Source organism: Leucopleurus acutus, assembly GCF_964270905.1.
Source record: "Leucopleurus acutus genome assembly, chromosome: 20".
Taxonomy (NCBI): Eukaryota; Metazoa; Chordata; class Mammalia; order Artiodactyla; family Delphinidae; genus Leucopleurus; species Leucopleurus acutus.
The window spans coordinates 10,199,082-10,225,102 of record NC_139162.1 but is presented as its reverse complement, the minus strand read 5'-3'; the positions used below and the strand labels follow the sequence as shown (position 1 = coordinate 10,225,102).

Below are 26,021 nucleotides of genomic sequence, written 5' to 3'. Positions count from 1 at the left end.
AGAGAAGGATACATTTATTAAGTATGTGGAATTAACAGATGAGTATGTTATCAAATTTGAACCACACGTAGACACCATTTCATTCCTTAAGATAGCTTGCAAGCTATTAAGTCAGGAGCCATGTTTGATTTCCCAATACCAAAGTGTATCCTTCAAAGCCAAAATGACCATCGGCGGCTCTACTTTAGCAGTCTGTGGACCACAAAGTCTGGAATTCCTGCTTTGCCTCCCAGATCTTCTCTTTAGAACTATACTAAGCTGTTTGACCTTATAATTTATACGGGTAGGGTTGCCATATAAAATACAGGATGTAACCCTACCTACTGGCAATGTCTGGCATGGACATGTATACACTACCAAACGTAAAATAGATAGCTGGTGGGAAGCAGCCGCATAGCACAGGGAGATGAGCTCAGTGCTTTGTGACCACATAGAGGGGTGGGATAGGGAGGGTGGGAGGGAGGGAGACGCAAGAGGGAAGAGATATGGGAACATATGTATATATATGACTGATTCACTTTGTTATAAAGCAGAAACTAACACACCATTGTAAAGCAATTATACTGCAATAAAGATGTAAAATAAATAAATAAATAAAAAGAAATAATCAAGGAGACAGTCAAACAGGCGGCCAGTCCGTATTCAAACATTGAGCATCTATTGTCTGTCTAACAATGTGCTAGACACAAAGTACTCAGTAGCAGATAAAACAGATTTAGACCCTGCCGCCTGAAACTTACAGTCAAAGATCTACGCTCAGAGATGTTCACTGAAATATGGCATATAATAGTACAGCATTATAATTTCCCCTAAGATAGGGATTCGGTAAAAGGAATTATAGTATATCACACAATAGAATATTCCCCAGCCATTCGAAATAATGATGTTAAAGAATGTTTCACAACCCATGAACGTGTTCACAATGTAAGCTTAGAAAGAAAAAAAATAATCAGGGTACACAGTGGTATATTTGGTGTGATTCCAATTCTGTGGACAACCAAATATTGATCTATACGTGTCAGAAAACTACTGGAACAAAAGGAGCCAAAGTATGTAGTGTCTTTATCTCTGAGGTATGGCACGATGGTTGACACGTTTATCATTTTCTGTATCTTCCCCGTTTCATTCTTTACAAGGGACACGAACATGTGTTGCTTTATAGTAATATATTTTTTAAAGAGCTCAGTAAAGATCAGAGTAGACCTTCCACTGCACAACGTGCGATTGCATTCTCTCATCTGTCGAGAGAGCTTACTAATGTGATCAGCTTGTGCTGTGCTTCAGGAAGTAATAGCTTCGGTCTTTTCCAGAGCTTTTTGGGAATGAGGAAGCGGTTAGGAAACTCTGGGCCTGTGAGTGCTGTACCTGTATGAGCTCTTTCGTTGACTGCAGCCTGTAAATATTTAGTGGCCAAAGCCGTGGGTGCTAGAGAGGCGGCAGGGGGCCAAAAGCCAAACGTTCCCCTGCTCCCGTTGTCCCCCAGGCTTCCCACGTGTAAACCTGCAGCCCTTGATGGTGCTGTCCTACTGCTGGACCAGTGATGCACCTGAGACCTTGGCAGTGACCCACCCATGTGTACAGTTGAATTTTGCTGCAGCTGAGGATATATATCCTGCCTATCCAGCAGAGTGTGGACACAAGAGAGCTCTGACATTCACCACAGCACGCGACACGACTTGCTGTGAGTGACAGGAACAGCTTAAATTGAACCTGTTGCCTAAGGAAGATCTCCTATTTACTGGGCCATGAAAGAAATTTGTCTCATGCATACATGTGAAAAGAGCCTGGTCAGGCCACTTGAGTCAGCTGGTGAAACCAAGGAAACGGTGGAATGACCGTCATTGCCCTTACGGAGACTATGAGATATTGCTGTGCTGTGGCTGTGAATAGCCACGTCATCCTCCCTACCTTTTTAGCGTTATCTTGATCTTTTTGATCCATTCAAGTATACTACTCAAAATTCTGTTTTATGAAAGTAGGCTGCAAACACAGAAATATCTAGAACCGCTAGTGCTCAACTGCAGGGAGATGGTCCCACTTTGCCACACTGAAGAGGATTTTCACCCTACAGGCCATTGTCCACTGGACCATAGTTTCATCTGCCAAAAAGAAGGGTTAAACAGATTGAACATGGTCGGGCTGGAAAAAAGAAGACTCAGGGTGCGGGAGCAATCTTGGAACTCTCAACAGAGCAGTAAGAAGGAGTGTGAGACACACAAGTCTATTGCTTAGTGTGTCATACCTCCTAGGAGCAAACTCTACAGGGGGACCACCCAGAACAATACAAATAAAGCCTTCAGAGCCGTCACAGTTGCCCCCAGATAGAACGGGCTAACTTGGGAGGTAATGAACCTCTGTCTCCATTTCATGAGTTTTCATCCTGGAAATATACACGAGGGAGCTGGGTTAGGCTTCCTACACCAGGTAGGAGGATGGAGCGAATGATTCAGGAAGACTTTTAGCTCTTAAAGTCTCCAAAGCTCCTCAGGTTGCTGCCTTCTTGTCCCAATGTGTCGCTGCCTGGTCGGAGATGCTGCAGAAATAGGAGACGAAGTCCTTAACTACCATACTAGCTGGTGCCAGACAGGATGCCCAGCCCCTTACAGGGTCACAGCCTTCACTCCTCACACCCGCCTTGAGGAGGACACCACTACCACACACGCGTGAGAGATTCGGGTTCTGAGCACTCACGGCACTTGCGCAATTCCAGATGGCTAGTGAGTGTGGTCGGGGTACCCCACAGGTGATCTGTGTCCAGAATCAGTGCATGGCACTGATTTATGTCCATGGCACATACATTTTCACTGAATAGAACAATAAATAAACATGTAAAGTTCATGGGACAGGAAAAGGATACCACAAAAGGAACAGGGTATTCCCTTACTGAGAAGTGTCAAAGGAGGAAAAAAAATGCGAAGAGATTTTCATTCATTCATTCATCCATTACCACATTTTATGAACACTTTCTGCACGCCTGTTGCTGTGCCGGGGGCTCCAGATAAAGAGGTGATTCAAGGCATGGTGTTGGAGCTGGTGGTGTCAGTGTCTAACCAAGGGAGATGGCTTGATAAACAATATTAAGAGTGAAATAACTGTACATTTGTTGCCTTTACAAAGAAAGTCAGTGACCTTTGAAACGCAGGACAAAGATTTGGGAAGTGAGCTGCTCTTTTTTTAAAGAGAGCAGGTCTGAGGATGGAGAGGCAGAAAAGGTCGAGCAGACGGGGCTAAACATCCCCGTGGGAATTCCTCTCTGGAGACGCCACACTTCTGCTCCCTACAGGACCGCATATGAAGCATCCCATGCCACCCTCCAGCTGGGATGGGCTCTGCACCACAGCCTGGTTCAGAATCTCAGCCGAGGGATTTGAAATCACAGAAAGGGTCCAGATGTCTGATCCCTGAGAGCTGGCAGGGGGAGCAGGGATTTGAGAGTCTGAGTGTTTTGTAGCCAGGGCAGGGCATTTCCTATGAAGTTGTCGATCATATCCGAAGGGTGCTGAAACCAAGGTCAGGCTCTTGGTTCTGTCAAGAGGCCTGATTAATGAGGTACCTGCAACAAACAGGGACACTCAGCAGAAGGCGCGAAGCCAGACCGCTGAGCTGTGAGTCACCATCCCAAGCAGGGAAACTTGCTGCCTGCCAGGCACCGTTACACGTCGGTTTCACAGATCCCCGTGGTTATGGTGCAGACAGTGCAGTAGAGGGGCAAGGAAGTGAGCTTGTACTGCCTGAGCCCCTGCTCGGTGCTTGGCCCCATGCGGAGCTTTCTCTCTCCGTGTCTATTTAGCACACATAGGTAGGTACTATCATCCCAACTTTAGAGATCAGGCTGCCAGTTGAGAATAATTGGGCTACAGCCCCCCAGGTGGTGAGTGGTAGATCAAGGGTCAAAATCCAAGTCTCACGGATGCCTGTCCGTTTGCCCTCCTCTCCCAGCCACCCTATTTGTTCCTTTCCGTGACTTGATATTAGGGTGGCCACACAGTAATAGGTGTGGGCGCTCAGTCTGCCCAGGGCACTTCGACTTTATGCGTGTTGAGTGAGCAAAGTTAATAATAGCATCCCACCCCCCGCTCTCAAAGCGTATCCCAATTTAGATGGTAAATTATACGCTCAGCCTACCTAACAAGTTTTTGGTTGAAATAGACGCATTTATCAAAACCACAGCACCAAACTGTGAGTACAAGTTGTAATTTGGCTGGAAACGTGCATCCGGCATCCCACTGTGCAAAAGTAATCATCCAGGAAACGTATCCAGGTTCACCGCATGGAAGGCAGCCAGCCTGGAAGTGGCTCTGACCCACCACGATTTACAGCCCTGGGAAGGGGCCTTTGCCACCTGGTAACCTGGACTGGCTCCCTGGCCAAGATTCCAGCCACGTGGTTCCTGGAGTCCAGTTCTTAGGCAGTGTGGGAGGCTCTGGTCTCTGGCTTGTCCTGTGGCCACCCGTGGTCTCTGTTGGAAAATAGTCCCGATGAAAGACACAGACTGAGTATGATTCCCACGAGGGCTGGTTAGCAGAGTTACCATGTGCAGTTGGGTGGGCTGTACACTGCACAAAAGCACTCAACCCCTGGGGCACACGCGAGGGATGCTGTTTTGTATTCCTTTCTGAGACGGTCAGTCAGATGCGGCCACAGGAGGGGACAGAGGAAGGCTCAGGAAAACGAAGGGTATTATACTCTGCAGCCCTAGAGGCAGGAGGCACACCATGTAGGGCCACCTGGGAAGGATGCCAGGGTGCTCAGCAGGCACAAGACAGGAGTTGGGGGCGGTACTTAGGCTCTGACCTTTACTGGGGTTTCTGTAGGAAAGGCAAGGCAGGGCAGGGTGGACAGACAGCTGAGGATTGGCGATTCTGAATAATTTCAGTGGTGGTTGGGCTATAGGGACCGTCTCTACATGCCTGGTACCCGGCCCTGGGAGGGATAAGGCAGAGGGGTGTTGCCTCCAGGAGTGAACGGACCAGATGGAGGAGGGAGGGCTCCGGATTAGTTAGTTTGTGCGTCACAGATTGCCAGTCGCTCCCGGGGGAGCCCTTTGTTACTGAATTGGTGAGCCCAGGGAGGGACTGTCTCTCCCCAGCCAGAAAGGTTCTTAAGATGTCAAAACATCGTATGATACAGAGAAAACTTAAAATATTTACAATACACATGCCCACACTCTGGCTGCCAAGGCTCACAGCTGTGCCTGCCGGGAGGTAGGGGAGAGGGGAGTGGTGACCCTGAATTGAACCCTTCTACCTCGGCTCCCTGCCCTGCAGTTGACAATCATTAAGTCCCAGAGCACCTGGGGAAAAGCTGCTTGACCTGGAACCAGGAGGCAGAAGTTCGTAACACAGCATGCACGTTCTTGAGGGTAAGAATTGCAGAAGGGCCCCAAAATTTACTGGGCTTCTGCTCTCTGCTTGGCACTGGACTGAGTACTCTAGTCTGTCTGCATGTGAACTTCAACACTTTGGCGTCCTTAGCCCTTTCTCCATTTTATAAATGAGACCACTGAGACGCAGAGAGGTGAAATATCTTTCCAAAGTCACACAGCCCATCCGTGGGGTAGCGAGGTTTCCAATTCAGGTTTGCCCGACTCAAAAGATGCTCAACATCACTGACCATCAGGGAAATTCAAATCAAAACCACAATGAGATAGGACCTCACACCTGTTGGACGGTTATTATCAAAAAGACAAAAGATAACAAGTGTCGGCAAGAAGGTGGAGAGGGGCTTCCCTGGTGGTGCAGTGGTTAAGAATCCGCCTGCCAGTGCAAGTGACACAGGTTCGATCCCTGGTCTAGGAAGATCCCACATGCCGCGGAGCAACTAAGCCCGTGCACCACAGCTACTGAGCCTGGGCTCTAGAGCCTGCAAGCCACAACCACTGAGCCCGTGTGCCACAGCTACTGAAGCCCACACGCCTAGAGCCCGTGCTCCACAACAAGAGTAGCCACCACGATAAGAAGCCCGTGCACCGCAATGAAGAGTAGCCCCTGCTCGCTGCAACTAGAGAAAGCCCACGCGTAGCAACGAAGACCCAATGCAGCCAAAAGGTAAATAAATAAATTAAATAAATAAAAATTTTTTTAAAAAGGAAGGTGGAGAAAAGGGAATCCTTGTACACTGTTGGTGGGAATGTAAATTGTTGTAGCCGTGGTGGAAAACAGTATGGAGTTTCCTCAAAAAATTAAAAATTTCACTACCATATGATCTAGCAATCGCACTTCTGGGTATACATAAATGAATTGAAATCAAGATCTTGAGGAGATATCTGTACCCCTATGTTCATTGCAGCATTACTCACAATATAGTCAAGACATCAAAACAACCTAAATGTCCATTGACAGGTGAATGGCTGAACAGAATGTGGTATAGGTGATGAAATATTCTGCCTTAAAAAAAAAGAAGGAAATCCTGCCCTTTGCTACAACACGGATGAACTTGGAGGACAGTACACTAAGTAAAATAAGCCAGACACAGAAGAACAAACACTGCCTGATCACGCTTCTATCAGGAATCTAAAATAGTCAAACTCAATAGAAGCAGGGAGTAGGATGGTGGTTACAAGGGGCTGGGGGCAGGGTGGAGAATGGGGGAGGTGCTAGTCAAAGGGGCAGAGTTTAGTTATACAGGATGATTAAGTCTTCCAGATCCACTGTACAGCATAGTGCCCAGAGCTAACAATACTTACAAACTTATGAAGAGGGAAGATTTACGTCAAATTTCATCACCAAAAAATAAAAAAAAAATAGAGGGAAGGAAGAAACTTTAGAGGTGATGGTTGAGTTTATGGTGATGTGTTCATGGGTGTGTACTTAGCTTAAAACTCATCAAGATGTATTCATTGAGTATGTAGAGCCTTTTTCTGTAACAGTCACATCTCGATTTTTATAAAAAGTCCATATTCTCCTCTCCCTGTATGCTGAGCTGTCTTGTGTGGGACCCCCAGAGATGCTGTGCTCTGTTCATATGAACAGGCCCTTCCTGTTCATATGAGCAACTCAAGGTATGAGGGGCTGAAACGGTGGAAGGAGGGTAAGGACTCAGTTTCTCTACTCCTGTCTGTCCAAGGCTCTGTTGGGGCCAGGCTGCTTTGGTCTTCTGAAAGAGGGGTCCCCTACAGGCTATTTCCTAAGACCCCACCTGAGTTTCTCTCCCGCCCCTGTCTTGGAGCTGCCTCTCCAACAAAAATGCGCCATGTTGTTTGATCCTCAAACATTCCATGAAGTGAAACCAGACTGTCTACCCTCTCGGCCAGAGCAGAAGGCTGAGCTGTCACCGGTCCATCACCCCAGGAGGCCCCAGTGCTCACGGGACCATGTCCTAGGAGAAACTTTGGGAATGCGAAAGTCACCTCCCTCCTACCCTCTGTCCCAAAGCTGCCTGTCGTGCTCGGTGATGACCTGTCCTTATGAAACCCAGCTGTGCTGAGACCAAGTGTTTTAGGCACCAAGTGGGGAGCTGGGCTCATGATGGGCTGTGGGACTCATTCTGACCAAATCTCTTCATGAACATGTCCCTCTGTCCCCCCAGGTGGCCAGATTCTTGGAAGCAGGACTCTGCCAATAGGTTGCATGGGTGGGAGGGGCAAAAGCAGGGCAGACGCCCACCCCAGCCCAGCTTGGGAGCGCCTGCAAACTGCCTTAGGAGGACCCAGTACCACCATCTAACTGTAATTAGTCTCTGGGGGCTCTTTGAGAAATATATTTCTATGCCCAAACCTGATTCATCCCAACATTCTTTCTATATTCTTCCCTTAGTTATTACCCACATCTGACCCTTCTCCCCGCTCCGTGTCTATAGTGGAAGGGAAAAACAAGAAAATACTTACTCTTGGTGAGCACATACATTTCCCGCCCCCTCCCCATCATTGATGTAACGTTGTAACTGCCCAAGGAATGTGGGGCAGACCTTGTCTGCATCCAAGCAAGGGATAAAGCAAAGAAGCTGCTGGACCTTCCTTCCAAGCCTCCCCTTCTAGAAAGGGCACATATACCCAGTCCCAGCCCTCAGTCGCCCTCTGACACTGTGAGTCCTCTTTGACTACCTGGCTCTTTGCTCATCAAACTTCTGTCATTTCTGCTACTTCATCCATTCAACACATAGCTACTGAGACCTACGTAGGGGGACCCACTGCTGTGGATAAAGGCAAATAAGATGTGGTCCTCCCCTTAAGGAGCTGACAGGCTAGTGGGAGACACAAAAGAAAGAGATTTTTAAAAAGGAGGAGAGAGAGATGGAGAAGGAGGAAGAGGAGGGAAGAGGAGAGAGGAGAGAAGAAGAACCACAGCACGGTGTGAAAGATGGTTGAGAAATGATATGTGTGAGTTTTAGGGCAAAGCAGGAGATATTAACTCCTCTGGGGATATCCAGGAAAGCTTCCTGGAAGAGGTGGCCTTGGAAGCCTGCTTATTGAGCACCTGCGCTGAGTCTCTGGTGAATCACATCACATGTGTTACCTCCTTTGACCCACATTTGACCTTGTGGAGTAGATGTTACCATCCCTGACTTAGAGAAGAAGAATCTGCCACTCAGCCAGCTTACGCGGCAGTAAGTGGTCTGGCATCTGAGAGCTGTAGCTTGCTCTACAACCTCGGATGGGTCTCATTTCTATTTAATTGTTTTGATGTCAGAACAGAGAACTTGGGCTTAGTGACAAGGAGACTCGGGTTTAAATCCCATCAGTTCCCACTGCTAGTACTTAGCTTTTCTGAGCCTCGGTTTCCAATGACCAGCAGGATAACCTTGATCTTTCTGAGCCTTCATTTCTGAGCCTGTCTTCATGATGGGAGTATGATGTTGGCAGGATAAAATGAGATATATGTAAGGTGTCTGGCACAGTGCTTGACGAAGAGCAACTGGCCAGTAAGAGATGGTTCCCCTTCCGTCTCTTCTCTTCGTCTCCAGACCCTCTACTGTTCTGTAGCTTGAGGCAGTGGTTAAGATTGTGGACCCTAGAGCCAGGGGATGTTGTTTCAAATCTAGTTTCTGTTGTTGCTATATGACTTTGGGCGGTTACATAACTTCTCTGTGCCTCAGTTCATTCTTCTGGAAAACAAGGATGAAAGAGTACCCGCTTCATGGAGGTCGGGATGCAGATCGAATGAGCTGGTATTTGCAGAGCGTGGAGAACCCTGCCCAGCACACAGGAAGTTCTGTGCAGATGACATTGTATAAATAAATCTATACTCTTCACCACCTAGCCCTACCACTTCTCACCTGAGAGCCTCTGCAGTGAGCTTGGTGTAGCCTGAGCAGAGGAAAAGTTTAAATATTCACCTTGCAGACAACTGGTGGGCAGAGCTGAGAATGGCTGGGAAACCTGGGTGTTCCGCAGCCTCGCCGAGGCCCTGGAAGCAGGGAGGCTGAATGTCTCCAGGCATCCAGAGCTTCCGATCCTGCTACCAAGGGTGGGGGATTATTTTCTCTTCCTGCATCTCTGATTCACAGAAGACTGTTAGTCATACCCTCACCTACGGGATCCCACGTACTAAACCCATAGGCTCTGATGTCAACCTCGACTCAGAAAGGAGGAAGTGGATTATGGTCAAGGCCATAACTGACCAAATTAGAAGAAGGAAATTTTTAGAGCGCTGGCTCTCAGCAGAGGCTGCACGTTTGAATTACCCAGGGAGCTTATAAAATATATACTAATAACCAGACCCCACCCTGGTTTGAAATAAAACATGTGATATTAAGAGAGTCTGAGCATCCCAGGGGCCTCAGCCTCTGCATCACGGGGAGTGGAGTGGCTCCATGAAGGATGAACTACATCAGTGGTTTCTCAGCTTGAGCTGCATCAGGGTCTGCTGGAAGGCTTGAACTCCGAGTACCGGGCTCCACCCCCAGAGGTTCTGATTCTTCAGGTCTGGGGTGGGGCCTGAGAACCTGCATGTCTAACAGGTCTCCAGAGGAGGTGACGCTGCTGGTGCTGGCAGCTCATATGGAGAAGCGCTGAGCTGTATAATAGATAAAATCAATCAATGGAAGATATTATCTGCCAAGGCTTCCCAAAAAATGTGTCTACGGCTTTTTTGGATTAAAAAAAAAAATCCACACTTACACCTTGAGCAATTGAAGAACGCCAGTCTCAATCAATCTTCACTTTTTTCCTCCTTCTCTCTCTCCTCCCTCAGTCACCGTCCCCTGAAGCTTCTCACTGTTGAGAGTCTCAGCACATGCATGTTACACAGAGTGTCATGCGTGGTTCAAGAGTTTTGCAGCGACAAACGAGATAAAGAAAAAGAGGCGCTGACTGCTTCTGAGAGTGTGCTAGAGGAAAACATGGAATGTTCTTTGATGCCTTTGGTGGCGGGTCACGTGGATTGGCCCACACAGTGGGATGTGAACTTCCCCCTCTTACAACAGTTGAGTCAACTGAATTGTTGAGCAGGCAAATGACAGCACTGATCTGGGGAAAAAGAAAAATTTCTAAACCTGTGTCTGAATCCCAGCGTGGGAGTTTGTATTGTCATAAGAAAGGCATACGGAGGGCTCAGGTAGCCAATGTACTAGATTTTGTGATAACATTCATTTAGCTCTCCTAGTCCAAGGGCCTCTCTGCCTTGATGAAGATGAAAAAGTAAACTGACAGTTCTTGGGAGGAAAACAACCTGACCTCACCATTTCCTCCAGGCGTCTTCTCTAGATATCCCCAAGCTCATTCTCTTACATTCTTTGACTGCTAGAATGGTTTGTGGTTTCTAGGAGCTGTTTAAATGTGAAAACAGCTCTTGGGAGAGGTAAACCTAATTTTTTTTTATAAGTGATTTCGGAAATGGTCAAGTTCTCAATCGAAAATTCCATTTTTCACTAAATGTAGGGAAATGTGTAAACTCTCATTCTCTTTGGGAGGCTTTTCAAATAGATTTTCTTTAGACCAGCTAAGAACCAGCCCGTGTGACCTAGAAATCGTGGAACTGGAGCGACCACGGGGATCATCAAGTTCAAGTTCCCGTTTCATCTAGTCTCTCTCCCCAACGCATCGTCCACATGCACTTGAGTGCATGCCCCTTATTTTCTGCATATTTGCAAGACTGCAGCGCACCAATGGGGTCTTATCCCAGTGGTTCAGTGGTTGGAATTGGCATTCTCACCCTATTGGTTTAGGTGTATGACTGTACTTTTAATAGTATATTTATTTTCTAAATATCTGTTGCCTCTAGGGGAATGCAAGCTCCAAAATGATAGGGACTGTCTATAACTTATTCACCTTTATCTTTCCAGGACCTCTCATAGTGTCTAATCTATTTGCGGCAGTCATGAAATAGCCCTATAATGATGGAATGAATGACAATGAAGTGACAGAGAGACTGAGATGATAAGGATGACTAGGAATCAACCAGGAGAAAAGACAAGGGAGAGGGCTGCAGACCGTGAAACCTGCATGTGTGCCAATGTCCTGTGGTGAGAGGGGGTGGCATTTAGGAAGGACTAAGCATTTTTCCATATGCTTAGTCCTTCCAAAGCTAGAGTTCTGATATATGATGACAAACAAGGCTGAGGAGGTAGAGAATATCTGTATCATAGAGGTCCTTTTTTTAAAAAAATATTTATTTATTTATTTGGCTGCTCTGGGTCTTAGATGCGGCACGTGGGATCTTAGTTGTGGCATGCATGCAGGATCTAGTTCCCTGACCAGGGATGGAACCCAGGCCCCTGCATTGGGAACACGGAGTCCCAACCGCTGGACCACCAGGGAAGTCCCACAGAGGCCCTTTTAAGCCATCCTTTCTTTGTCTCCTGTTTACTTGAGTCTCTGATGCTGAAGCCTGAATCTCAGTGCCCTGATGGGAGCATCTATCCTGAATTCCCACTTAGTGGGTAACCAGAATTTCCACCAGTCTCAGTCCTAATTCCAGAGCAGTCGTGTTATAAACTGCCAGTTAATGAGTACTGAGTATGTACCAGACAGTGTACTAAGTCTTTTATATAAATGTATCTGCTCCTCTAATTGTTTGTCTACTGTGCCCAGCTTTTCTGGAATAGGATCTTGCTTTGGACTGCCAGTCTATTGATAAGAGTCAAATTTCAGGGACCCCCAAACAACTCCCTTCTAACTATTGGCCCTGCATTTCCTACTGTCTGTGCTCTGCTTGAGGGGACCCCAACAGCCCTGGAATTAGGACTGAGTTGGTTGAAATTTGTTCACCCATCTAAACTGAGACAACGCTATCTGGAGTGGATCGATGAAGCCTTCCATATTGATGTCAAGGACCCATGGTTTTCTCTAAGATTTCCATGTCAGCAACTTGAGTGCTTAGTGGGATGGACAAAAAGACTAATAGCAGAGTGGCCGTGGAGTCAGGGACAGCTGGTCTGACCCCAGGTTTATCACTTACAAGGTACATAACCTTGGACAGGTTCCTTTCCCTCTCTGAATCCCCATTTTCAGGTATAAAAGGGAAACAAAAAAAAATGTATTCCAAAAGTGGTTTAAGGGTGTAAGGAAGCACTTTCACCCAGTACCTGGCACACGGTGAGAGGCAGGAACCACAGATGCTGTTACTGCCGCACTGTTAGATGCAGGGAAGGGAGGGAGAGCCTTGCTGCCAAGCTCTTACATTCTACAGAGGGAAGGGAAAATCAGTTAAAAACAAGTAGGGCTTCCCTGGTGGCGCAGTGGTTGAGAGTCCGCCTGCCGATGCAGGGGACACGGGTTCGTGCCCCGGTCCAGGAAGGTCCCACATGCCGCGGAGCGGCTGGGCCCGTCAGCCATGGCCGCTGAGCCTGCGCGTCTGGAGCCTGTGCTCCGCAACGGGAGAGGCCACAACAGTGAGAGGCCCGCGTACCGCAAAAAACAAACAAACAAAAAACAAATACATGCAAATCTCCATTTACTGCTGTTGCTGGGAGACTGGATTGTCTTGTTCATTTTATGTTCTGGGTCTGCAGGTAAATTGCAGAATCCTTTTTATTGAAAACTCACTCCTTCTTCCACAAGTATTTACTGAGTCCACGCTATTTGCTAGGCACGTGGGAGAAATGAGGCTAAATTAGATGCTGACCTTACATTCACCTCGGGACTTGGAGAACGGAGGGTACAGACTTTCTATAAACGTGAGGGACGGCACTTCTCTGCTTAAATACAGAATGCTGAGCGTTATTCACTTTAGAAAATCACTGAGGATCTTGCAAGGGCCTCTCACTGCCTGAGTGAATTATTTAAGAACTAAAAGAGGGGGTAGGGATGCTGTAAATAGATATGTGCTGAACTTGTGTTTACTACCCATCATTATTTATATAATAATACGAATTATGATATAATATTACATATACTACTTGTATATTATGCTAGTTATATGTGCATGTATATTACATATGCACATATAATAATATTAATTTATTATTATACTAATTATATAGTGCGAATGGAATATTATATGCTAGGTATTATTATATATGCATATATAATACTAATTGTACATATACACATATAATGCATATCATAGGTTACTCTAATTATATATACATAATTGTTCTAATTATATGTACAGTTGTCCCTCGGTACCCACAGGGTGGTAGTGCCCAAGACCACCCCCTTCCCCCCACAGATACCAAAATCCAAGGCCGCTCAAGTCCTTGGTGTAGTATTTACATACAACCTATGCACATCCTCCCGTATACTTTAAATCATCTCAAGATCACTTATAATACCTAATACAATGTAAATTCTACATAAATAGTTTTCAGCATGTGGCAAATTAAAGTTTTGCTTTAGGGAACTTTCTGGAATTTTTTTTTTCCTGACTATTTTCGAACCATGGTTGGTTGACTCCACGGATGCAGAATCCATGCATACGGAGGGCCAACTATAATTATATAACACACTTATGTATTATATATCACATATAATGTTCATATATATTACGTAATAATTTAAATATGTAAGTAACCCAGTTACTTATATCATTTCATTTTACTACCACATGTATCTTTCTCTTTAAAACGGAAATGGTAAAATTCTGCTTGGGCCAGAGACTAGATATGCTCATTAAACCTATGCTTTATTCCCACTCTGCAAAGCTAAAGAACGTAGAAATCTGCAAAATGACGAGGGGCTTCCCCATTACACCAAACCCCTCTCGTTTCTCACGCATCTGTTCAACAAGGTTTACCAAACATCTGCTCCGTGCCAGACTCTGCCCTACGCGCTGGGGTCTGGAGCCACGTGCGGCACTGTCTCTGACCCCCTGGAGCTCACAGACGGGTCAGGGAGCAGCCCCCGCAGGCCGCGGTGGCCACTGTCCTGGAGGAAGGTCAATGGTGGCACAACAAGAGGCAAGAGACTCTGCCTGGGATGCTGGGAAAGATTTCTAGAAGACGATATGCCTCAGGGGGAGTGGCTGTGATCTGCAGAAGACACTGGAAGGCCAGGCCATGACAGGAAGGGGAAGGTGTGTGGGAAAACCAGCACTGCTGCAAAATAGCATGAGACGTTCTGGAGAGTAGGCAGTGGACATGCTTCCACTGCTGATATCGCCATAATAATGTGAAGAAAAAAGTAACAGGAGTCCCAGTAGCAATGATAGCAAGTGTTCATTAAACATTCACTGTTCCAAGCCCGTGGATGCATAATGGCATATAATCCCACAACAATCTTCGTGTTCATATAGTATTGTGTATAATGCATATTAAGACAAGTGATCAGAGGAGCTGGTACTTTACTCAAGGTCACTCAGCTGGTGAGTACAGCACATCAAGGTCTACCACATCGTACCCTAATGACCTTGGCCCAGGTCCCTAACCTCCGTAAACCTCAGCTCCTTCCTCAGTAAAATAAGGTTGAAGGCTCATTCTGAGTACGCTATGGGATGAGGGTCATGACCAATGTCAGTGATGGCTCACGTCTGTGTGTTAGGGAGTGGATATTGGAAAAGTGGAGGGCAATCATGTTAGTGAGGTAGACTGGGTCAGATCCCAGAGGGCTGGCCTTGTGCCGTCAAGTAAAGGGTGTGCATTTCATTCTGAAGGCCATGACGGGCACTGGGAAGCTTTGAAACACATAATGAAATGCTCAGTGTTGTGTTTGAGAAAAATCACTCTGAAGTGCATGTGGAAACAGCCAGGCCGGTTAGAAAGGTGTTGTCATAATCCGGGGGAGGAAGTGACAGTCCCAAGAGATGTTGAGTGGAAACAACAAAGGTGCTAATTGGATGTGGGAAGAGGGAGGAAGAGGGGTCCAGGATGACCCCCAGATTCCTGGCTTTAGCGATGAGTGAGTGGCGCAGTTCCATCCACCGAGGTAGCAAATGCAGTGAGAGGAGTGTTATGGGTTGAATTGTGTCCCCCCACCCTCATCCAATTCATAAGTTGAAATCCTAAACCCCAGCACCTCAAAATAGGCCCTTATTTGGAGGTAGGGTCTTCACAGAGGTCAAGTTAAATGAGGTCATGAGGGTGAGCGCTAATCCAATATAACTGGTGTCCTTACAAGAATGGGAAATGTGGACGCAGATTGGCATAGAGGAAAGACCAATGTGAAGAGACCTAGGGAGAACACCACCACCTACAAGCCAGGGAGGGATGCCTGGATCAGATCCCTCCCTCACAGCCATTAGAAGGAGCCAACCCTGCTGATACCTTGATTTCAGACCTCTAGCCTCCAGAACTGTGAAACAATAAAGTTCTGTTTTTTAAGCTGCCCAGTTTGCGGTACTTTGTTCTGGCAGCCCTAGCAAGCTAATATGAGGAGTAACTCATTTGGAGATAGCCATGAGTTATGTTTTGGATGAGTTGAATTTGATGTGTGGTTCCTGGAGAGCCAGGTGAAGACAGATGCCAAAATGGTACTTCAGTACACAAGTCTGGGACTCGGTGGGACTAGAGATAGAGATTAAGATGTATCAGGCATCTCTGCTGCTCCAGCATCTACAGCACAGTGTGATGAGGTAGCACATAGTAGGAATTTGAAAAGGAGTTGAGTGGATAAACGTCAGGTTTGCTTAAGGACAGAGGAGGGGCCACATGGCTATGAGGACCAGTTCTAAGCTCCCACGCCAGAACTAACAAGGTTAGCTCAAGCCCTGTCGAATTTCTGAGGATCGTCATGGTGGTTGATGATATTTACACTCACTAGGAAGGAGAGTCCCTTTTTTTGTTCTTCAAAATCAGGGGATAAAAAATTTAACCAAATACCAAAGCTCTTCTTAGAACAGAGAACTATAGCCTGTCTGGAGTCTCAGGTTCACGCCCATGTTCTGAAATATTGACCTCCAAGTGAGTGTGTCAGTAATGTGTCTATTTTAGGCAGCAACTTAAAAGTCTGCTTAGCTTTAAATGCCAAAATAAGTAGACAGCACGCATGGCATAATAGAAAATGGCAGTAGCTGGAAGTCAAGAGACCTTGCTTTGAATCTCAGGTCTGCCTCTGAAGAATTGGGTTACCTTAACCTTTCAGAGTCCCCTCTCCCTGGTCTATAAAACAATAAGGAGGGGGTAACTGGATGATCCTGCAACTCTGACATTCTCTGATTCTCTCAATATTGCCTCTAATAGCAAATGCTGGGAAAAATCACGTTTCCACAAATTGACCTTCCAACCTGATTGAGTCTGCCAACATGAAGACACGTAAATAAAGTGAGAGGCTGTAATTCATATCACAGATGCCTCTGGTAGAATAATTTCCCTCCTTAATAATTTCTGCCTTCTTAAGATGGTAGATGGAACACTGCAGAGAGACAGTACTTGGTTTTAGGATGCATCTTAATTAGCAGCAACCTGGGTTTTACTGGAAGGTTTCTGAACGCACACGATCACAGTATTTTGTCCAATGACTTAAACTTCTAACGACACTGAAAAAGGATACGGGAAGATTAACCATTCCTAACTACATCTGTGATTTCTCTTGGACCATTCGAGATTTAAACCTCATGCAATGGCATTTTCTTTATACACCTGGACATCTCAGCCCTGGGTGTAATAAGCCAATAAGGGGTACAGATGATTAAGATTGCTTACCTATTAAGTGTCGTGTTTTGTGCCAGGTGCTGGACCTATGTTACTTGTTGCCTCATTTAACGCCCCCTGTAGCAGATGCTGTCAGCCACACCGTACCTTTTCTGCACTCAACGTGCTGAAGGTTGCTTACTTAGGGCTCCTGACTGGCTGTGGAAGCACGTTTGGCCTCTGAGGACAAAGACGTGCCTAAGAGTCACTGCTGCAGAAGCAGCCCTCAACCGGTATCAGACAGAAATTTGGTGGATAAATACTCCAGCGTCCTCACCACTTGGTTTGGATATGTCCGAGGCGTATTCTACACTTGCTCATGGAGGTCCTCAGAGGGATTGAGTTCCAGTTAGCGTGCTGGATACTGACTTGATAAACACACCCTTTATTGGCTGCCTTCTACCCTGGTATTTCCTGCGATCCTATTCCAGATAAAGAACTTACTCTCAAATCCTTGCCTCAGAATCTGCTTCTGGGAAATCCAAACTAAGACATCCTCCAAGATCCTAGGGAGCAGGCAGTATTAGTGCTAATTTATAAACGGAGAGCCTGAGGGTCGATATGGCTGAATAACAGTTGTATGTCTTGGTACTGGGGTTTTGCTGGCTCGCCTTCCTCCGCACCAGTGGTTCTCAGCCAAGGGAAATTTCGTCCCCAGGGGACATTCTGAAATGTCTGGAGACATTGCTGGCTGTCACAACTGGGGGCTTGCTGCTGATACCTAGTAGGTAGAGGCCAGGGATGCTGCTAAACATCTCACAATGAACAGTTCAACCCCCCCGCAACAAAGGCTAATCCAGCCCAAAAAGGTCAGCAGCGGCAAGGCTGAGAAATCCTGCTCTCCACCCAGTGGGACTAGCTGCTGGATGGTAGCTCTCTTGTGTGACTTGTCTGTTGTATTTCACTCCCAGGGCCAAGCTGTGGCTCAGCTGTGCTCCACTGTCCCCAATGTGACTGTCTTTGGAACAGCTTCTACTTTCAAGCACGAAGCCATCAAAGACTCCGTGACTCATCTCTTTGACAGAAATGCAGACTACGTGCAGGAAGTGAAAAGGTGAGATGTTTGCTATAAAGAGCACCAGGATGGTCCCTGCACTTCTCTCTTAAGGAACAGGAGCGTTCATTTAGAGGAGGGCTAATAGCAATCATAATTGGAAACATATATATTACTAGTCCTGTGCTACTTCACATGTATTCACTCATTTAATCCTCTCAACAACCTTATTATTATCCCCATTTTGGAGACGATAAACCTGAGGAACAGAGCAGTCAAGTTACAAAGCTCAATTGTGAGAGCTCCTATAACACTACCTTAGCACAGAGAAGTTTACTTCTCATTCATTCATGTAACAGCCCCAGGGAGTGTGGACTCCAACCTGGGTGTGACTGAGAGCCACCAAAAGACCAAGGTGGTGACATGATGAGATTTGGGTTTGGAAGAGTTACTGGTGCTTCACAGAGAATGAACGGGAGGGGACATCCATCTGCTGGCTGTTGTGGTCTCCCCAGGGGAGACGCTGCTTTATAACATGATCCATGTTCCACCTATGATCCTTACGGCCCTGTGCATGTCAACACAGGAAATCAGATGGAACACCCAGCTGCCGCCATGCTTTCAGGTGATGTGTGTGTGTCACCCCTGCTGATTCCCAGGCTCTGCTCCACTCACAGCTCCTGGGGGGATTCAGAGATGTCCCAGAGCCACTGGTTCTGTATTTTCATTCTCCAGCACAAAATCAGAAGGTACAAAGGAATTAAGTTGTCCGGCTAGCATAGCATCATAACAAAGAAACAATTTCCTCCAAATCACTGATTAAGATGAAAAATTGAAGGGTTGGAGGATGGGAGATCTGGTTGTTTGAAGTGATAGATTTAGACCAGATTAGGTGAAACTTGGGAAGTTTTTCGGAAAGGAGAGTCTTCTGACGGTCTGAATTCTCAAATTTAAAAAAAAATTTTGAGTGTCAAGATTTGCGTGTCATTTAAGGTTGCCCCCGTATTTCCCATGTGATGTGAGAAGAAAGCTTTAAAGCTAGATATTGGAAATTTACCACCCGTTTCTCAGATGTCCAGAGATTGCAGGCATTTTTTTTTAAAGTATAGTTGATTTACAATAGTGTGTTAGTTTCAGGTATATGTATGTTATACATACATATATATTTCAGATTATTTTCCATTATAAGTTATTACAAGATATTGAATAGAGTTCCCTGTGCTATACAGTAAATCCTTGTTGCTTATCTATTTTATGTACAGTAGTTTGTAAAGACTTCCAGAATATATCTTTGCCTACTTTTATAAACTTCCTTCCTTTAACTTGCATCTTTCAAGCTGTGGTCTGGAAAATGAACTACCACTTTCCCTTCAGCCACCTTTCCTTTCACCCTCTTAAGAGATATTTCTTCAAGCATCCTTTCCTCTGTTCCTGCACTGACCTGCTTAACAAATACTGAGTACCTAGCAGGTGCTCTGCTAGGGCAGGAGATCCAGCAGAAACCACCTTGAGAATCACTGTCTTCATGGAGCCTGGAGCCTCGCTGGGAAGAAGGGACAAGAGATATTTTAAAAATTCATTGATTTCTACTTCTGATATGTGCTTTGGTGGAGAAATGCAAGGCGCTGGTGAAATAAACAGGCAAATGGGGAAATCAGACATGTCATCCATCAACAAGTGAGATCTGGGCTGAGAACTGAGGGCTGAGAATTTGGCCAAAGGAAGAGCATTTCTGACCAAGGAGAATGGCATGTGCTAAGGCCCGGGGTCAGGAAAGACTTGGTCAATTCAAGAATGTGAAAGGAGACTAGTGCAGCTGGAGGCTGTGGTCAGAGGATGTGTGTGATAGTGGAGAGGAGGGTCGGGAGGTGGCGGCTCTTCTGAAGAAGTGACAGAGGCCATAAGCAGGGAGCCTCTGCTGTCCCCATGTCCCAGGTAGCTCCACCATCCCCCATCCCCTCAGTGTCCTTGACCTGCTGCCTTTAGCTCCAGATTCAGTGACTTCTTCTGATGTCGGAAGAGCAGAAGCATCTGAGACCCACCTGCCCACCACCTTCCTGCACACGTGACCTCCAACAGTTCCTTCCTTACATTTTTAAGTAGAGATTCTGGGATTAGCCTAAAAATGACTGGGAAGCTGCAAATACGTTTGTACTCTCTGTCCCACGAATCCTACGCTCAGGATATAATCCGAAAGAAAATAAAAGTCACGGGTCCACCCTGCTTGCTGCAGACCCAAGCACTGCTCCTGCTTCACTGTTAGGTGCTCAGGACATGACGACAGGGTGAATTACAGCATTGTCTGTAAAAGCGAAAATTCAGAACCAGCCCCCACTATCAACAGAAGGGAAACGGTTTGGTAGATTACACTACACCCACACACTTGAGTATTATGCAGCCCCTTAAAAAATGGTAATTATGGAGACTCTGTCAGAAAATGAAAAAAATACCTGTGGTAGCATATTGAGTGGAAAAAAAGCAGAATGCCAAATTCCAGCTACACTGTGATCACAGCTTTGTATAAATTCTTGGCGCGTGAGGGCATAAAATGAAGGGGGAAGAAAAATCCACCCACTGAGATGCAATAGGAGTGGAATGCTGAGTGATTTGTCTTCCTTTTCTGATCACGGATATTGTTTGTTACACTGTGTAACACACTGTGTAACACAACACACTGTGTTGTGTGTAATCAACTAGAAAAAATAATAACATAAAATTTCTTGGGATGAAAATTCTTTTATCAACCAGTCACTCAGTAAGCTTCTTTTGAATATGTTTGCATCCTAGAGCCAGGCATTATAAAGGGAATAGGGGAAAAAATATATATAATACAGACATAACCTTTATGTCACTTCCCCCTTCTCTGTTCCGGAGGAGAGAGAAGAGGATGCTTGAAACCAAGTGGAAGAGTTAGAAGCCTTGAATTGTGTGCATCTGACTGTATGGGCTTTAAAAATAAAGAGGGAAGAAAGACCAGAGAGCACGCCAAGGTGGATAGCCCCAAGGAGGTGCTTGAAGAGTGGGAACTCTTTTAGTCCGTACAGAGAGGTAGGGAGCGAGTTCCAGGCAAGGCGAGGGGGGCACCAGGCTTTGTCTGTCTCCTCCCACTCTGCTGAGCATTTCAGTGAGATCATTGTAGGTGCATCCTGAAAGATGAAAATTCCTTATCTTATATAAAGAAACTGAGACCTAGTGGAAATTAACAAGAGTCTAGCCACCAGGAGAGAACAGAGAAAGCGATCAAGAAAGGATTCCTAGAAGTGGTACTACGTGCACGTGGGAACCGTCAATAGTAAACTTTTACTAAGCAGCCTACTGTGCACCAGGCACAGTGCTGGGCACTCTGACATCACCTCATCCCTCTGTCATGAGCTTGGAGGTGATGGTTAAAGCTAAGGCACAGATGAGTTCTCAGAGAAAGGGAAGTCTGAACGAGAAGAATTGTGTGGAGAGCCAAGGACCCAACTGGAAATGAAAGTTACAGTAAAGGGGAATTAATTTCTCGACAAAGTTGAAGGGCTGCTTACCCAGTAACGGCTCTATTGCAACTACCACCACTCAAGAGAAATTCTCCACTGATCCGAGTGGATGGGAAGCAAAGAGGCAGTATTCTCAATAAAGGAGCGAGGGGTTGGGGACCAAGGAAGGACAGATAGGAAAGTCTCGGATCAGCAATCCCAAAATATCTTGATGCTGAATTTGGCCCAGAGAATCTCTGAGCTGCGGCTATTTCTGTTTGCTGTTTAAGTCTGCAGAGATTTACGACAGAGGGAGAAAGCAGAATAGGAGCTGTTGCCTTTAACCCTCTGCCCTTACCCTCTCTGCTTTTATGTAATTACGACTACACAAATGCAGGCAAGGCAGACACTCCCAGAAATTGGGGAGCGGGGGTGAGCTTAAAAATGAGGATGTCCTCTGTGCCTCTGATGGGCTACCTGCTCTGCTTGTGATATTCATGATTATTCCATTAAAAGATGCTGCTAAGGGGCTTTCCTGGTGGCGCAGTGGTTGAGAGTCCGCCTGCCGATGCAGGGGATACAGGTTCGTGCCCTGGTCCGGGAAGATCCCACGTGCCGCGGAGCGGCTGGGCCCGTGAGCCATGGCCGCTGAGCCTGCGCGTCCGGAGCCTGTGCTCTGCAACGGGAGAGGCCACAACAGTGAGAGGCCCGCATACCGCAAGAAAAAAGATGCTGCTAAGGTGCTTTTCAGTGTAAGGATGACCAAGGGAGGACCTGACCCAAGCTTACTTGCGGGGTCTGGAGCAATTTAAGTAGACCCACTATCCAGTTCAGTCTGATCCACTGATTGGGCTTATAAGGACTGAACAGGGGATGGAGCGCTTTTCAATTCTGCAACTCTCACCTGAAGGGACATTGCTGGCCTCTAAGGGAGCAATGTCTGCTTAAAGGTTTGACTTCTACAGCACAGTGTCCTCGCCCTCAGGGCCCTGGGAGTGACACCTGCCTCTACCCAGCTTCTCTTCCACAGAATCCATCTCCTCCCCGCCTCTTGGCCCCCAGTGCACCACTGACCTCCTAAAGGATGCAATGACAGCAACGGGGAGTGAATTTGTGGCTTATTTGACCCCTGTGCATGGCCAAACCCTGTCTTGCCTGATTCAGCTATAGAAATGCCAAGAGAGATGTGGGAGAAGCAGGTGGCCTGGATATGCAGGCCTTCCAGTGTAAAGCCCAGTAGAGCAACCCCCAGCTTTGCTCAGCCGTCGCTGGGAGCTAGAAGTGGCAGTGGTGGTCACCCCTGGGCTGGCCACAGCCCACCCTATAAAACCCTACTCCATCTCTGGGGCCCTCACTTAGTTTCTGGATGTGATGGATCAAACCAGGGTCCGCCGATTTCCCGCAGTCACCTGACCCCACTAAGCCTCAGTTTCCTCATCCATCAAATGGGTATAACAAAGGCCCTGAGTCTCAGGGTTGGCATGAGGTGTCATGAGATGAGACTTAGGAAGGCTCAGCGCTGTGCCTGGCACACAGTAGGTGCTCCTGAATGTGGGACTTTAGGAACAGCTAGAAGGTCTGTCTGGCGTGGTTAGTGGGAGGTGAGGATGGGGAAGTGCGCAGAGCTCATGGTCACCCATTGCTGTGGGCGTGCCCTGCATTTCTGCAGAACCATAGTCCACAGGAGAGAGGAACAGGCCGAGGCGGGGCAGCTAGCGCAAGGAGATGTGATTGGCAGAGGAGAGAACGTGGACCCACAAGCAGACTATGGATATGAGGAGCATCTGGCACGAAGTGAGGAGAAGCGACGGGCGGGTCCATCGGGGGTTCCCTGGAAGGCGTGCACAGCCTCACATATGGGAGGCTGCCCCTACGCACGCGCAGCATCCTTCGGGAAAGGGGAGAGATGTCAGGGAAATGAAGTTCAGGGGAGGACTTGATGGCCCAGGCGGGCTGTCTAGGAGAAGCAGAGCAGGATCTCGCTTCCACAGGAGGGAGCAAACTTGGCAAAAATGGGTCTGGTCAAAGTGAGAAAAACAGGTGCATAGCTACCCGGCCTACGATGCAAGGTGGGGAGCTGATCAGTGGGTCTGCAGCCCAGCCCAGAGCCCCCCTCAGAGCGTGTACTCAGACCTCCCGCCTGCCTCTCCAGCCTCACCGTGCAGCAAGCTCCCTCGCACCTTCTTTACTGCAGTCTTCCAGCCTACCAGGCTCCTCCCGAATGGGGCTTTTGCACATGCTGTTCCCTCCGCCTGGAACACTGTTCCCACCACTCTTTCCCTACCTACCTCCTCCAACTGCCACTCGTCACTTCCCCAGGGACATCTTCTCTGGCAGCCCTGATTGGGCAAAGCCTCAATTTGAACAGCTTCATAGTACCTTTGTGACACTAGACCCCATTCACTTTCAATTTAATTTTTATTTGTTTAACTATTGATTGATGTCTGCCTAATGTAACCTCTAAAAGGGGAGAAATCAAATCTGTGTGGGCTCACCATGATACCCCCTGTGCCTAGTGCGGTGCCAGTGCTAAATACGTAAGGAATAAATTAATTACTACTAAAAGAAAAACAAGGCTGCCTCGACCCCTGAGTAACTGGTTTCCAAAGTGTGGAGCTGGAATCAGCAGCATCAACATCTGGTAACTTCTTAGAAATGCAGATCCTTGGGCCCCACCCCACCCCAAGTACATCAGAGCTAGGAGCAGAGGGAGAGGGAGGGCAAATCACAGTTGTACCTTAATGAGCCCTCCAGGAGATTCTGACACACATGCAGGTTTGAGATCCACTGGCCTAACTCCCTGGTTACGAATTTACAGATGGGACTTGAACGGACACACCCATGAGATAAGCACACTATTGGGTGGGAAGCTAAGCTGATCACTTTGGAAGAGCCTTTGTAATGCGCTGGATTTTGGTTAAGACCTGAGGGCTTTTGAAGGGCACATTCATATCAAGACTCAGGTGCTCCCTTCAGCAGCACATATACTAAAACTGGAACAATACAGAGAAGATTAGCATGGCCCGTGTGCAAGAATGACACACAAATTCGTGAGGCGCTCCACATTAAAAAAAAAAAAAAGACTCAGCTCTCAGGGGCATGGAGCAGTTGACTTAGTGTATGAACCCAGGAGACGCGCGTGTAATTTCCTAGCTGGTGGCACTCTGGACAAAGCTGTTGGCGTCAGTTAGTGGCAGCTCCTGAACTCTGCTGGGGGAAGGGGGGGTAGAAAAAGTGAGCAGTGTGCTAAGACAAGGCAACCCTGCAAAGGCACCAGTCTGAGGAAGGGCCATTCTTGTCTGAGCAGAGCGTGGCCCAGCCAGAGCTGGGAACTCTGTAGGCAGGAACATATCCCCTACAACCCCCAGAGCCCAGTAGATGTTCGTTAAGTGCATGAGCCAGTGAATTAATAAATGTATAAATAAATGAATGGAAGAAGGGATCTTCTTCCTAATAGAGTACAAATGTGGATTCCCTCTGCAGCCCTCCATCACTGTAGGATTTATTTAACCCTTTTCCTCTAGGAGTATGTTTATAGGTTGAACCTGGAGATTGGACAAATAGAAGTTTGCAAGTTAAATTAACGTGCCTTTATAGCTTCACTGAGAAGGGAGGTGGAGAGGGAAGAAAGCCAATCCTTGGTAGACCGGAAGCCCCATGAAGACAGGGAGCTTGCTGGTTTTCACTGTTCAGCACCGTGGACAGAGCCTGGCACACACCCCAATTTCCACAAATATGAGCTGTTGATTGACTTACGGAGCAACTATTATGTGGCTGGCAATGGGCCAAGCACCACATCTGCCACCTCACTTCATTCTTAGCACAAAGAAACATGCTAGCTCCACTTTATTTTACTTTTTCAACTTTTAAAAAATATTTATTTAATTTATTTATTTTTATTATTTTTTGGTTGCTCCAGGTCTTAGTTGCAGCACATGCTGGATCTTCGTTGCAGCATGCGGGATCCTTAGTTGTGGCATGCAGACTTCTTAGTTGCAGCATGAGGACTTCTTAGTTGTTGCAGGCATGTGGGATCTAGTTCCCCGACCAGGGATCGAACCCGGGCCCCCTGCATTGGGAGTGCGGAGCCTTACCTACTGGACCACCAGGGAAGTCCCGCTAGCTCCACTTTACAAAGGAGAAAGCTGAGGCTCAGAGAAGTTGAGCAAGGCGGTCAGACTGACTGTGATGTTCTCTGCTGGCACCATCAGCCAGGTTCTTAGCTGTCTGCGGCTCTGTGAAATTCTCAGAGTTGGACTCAGGAGGATACATCCACCTCCCGGGCTTCTGCCCTATTTATTTCTACTCCCAGAGCTCTCTCTGTTCCTGATTCTGGCAGAAAACAGTATGACAGAGGAAGGAAAAGGGGTTGACAGTTTGGTCCCTGACAGGTTACACTATTTTACTTTGTCTTCTCACCATTTAGAATCTCTGCTGAAGGAGTGGACATTGTTTTGGATTGCCTCTGTGGGGACAACACTGGAAAAGGTCTCAGCCTTCTCAAACCACTGGGAACCTACATTTTATATGGTGAGCGCTAAACAGAAGCAGGGGACATGGTCGGCGACAGGCAGCACCTCAACGCACGTGTGCTTACAAGGGGCTCTGAAAAATGAGATGTGTTGATA

The 26,021-nt window shown here is 46.9% G+C and overlaps 1 protein-coding gene across 1 annotated transcript in view; it reads left to right on the top strand.

The window, feature by feature from the left end:
• VAT1L (vesicle amine transport 1 like) overlaps window positions 1–26,021 on the top strand; it is a gene marked incomplete at both ends in the record, with an annotated part of 145,323 nt that overhangs the window by 44,266 nt on the left and 75,036 nt on the right. The window contains 2 exons of the mRNA XM_082862511.1: window positions 17,853–17,995; window positions 25,820–25,923. Coding sequence (XP_082718637.1) covers window positions 17,853–17,995; window positions 25,820–25,923 — 247 coding nt within the window. The remainder of the gene's footprint in view (window positions 1–17,852; window positions 17,996–25,819; window positions 25,924–26,021) is intronic.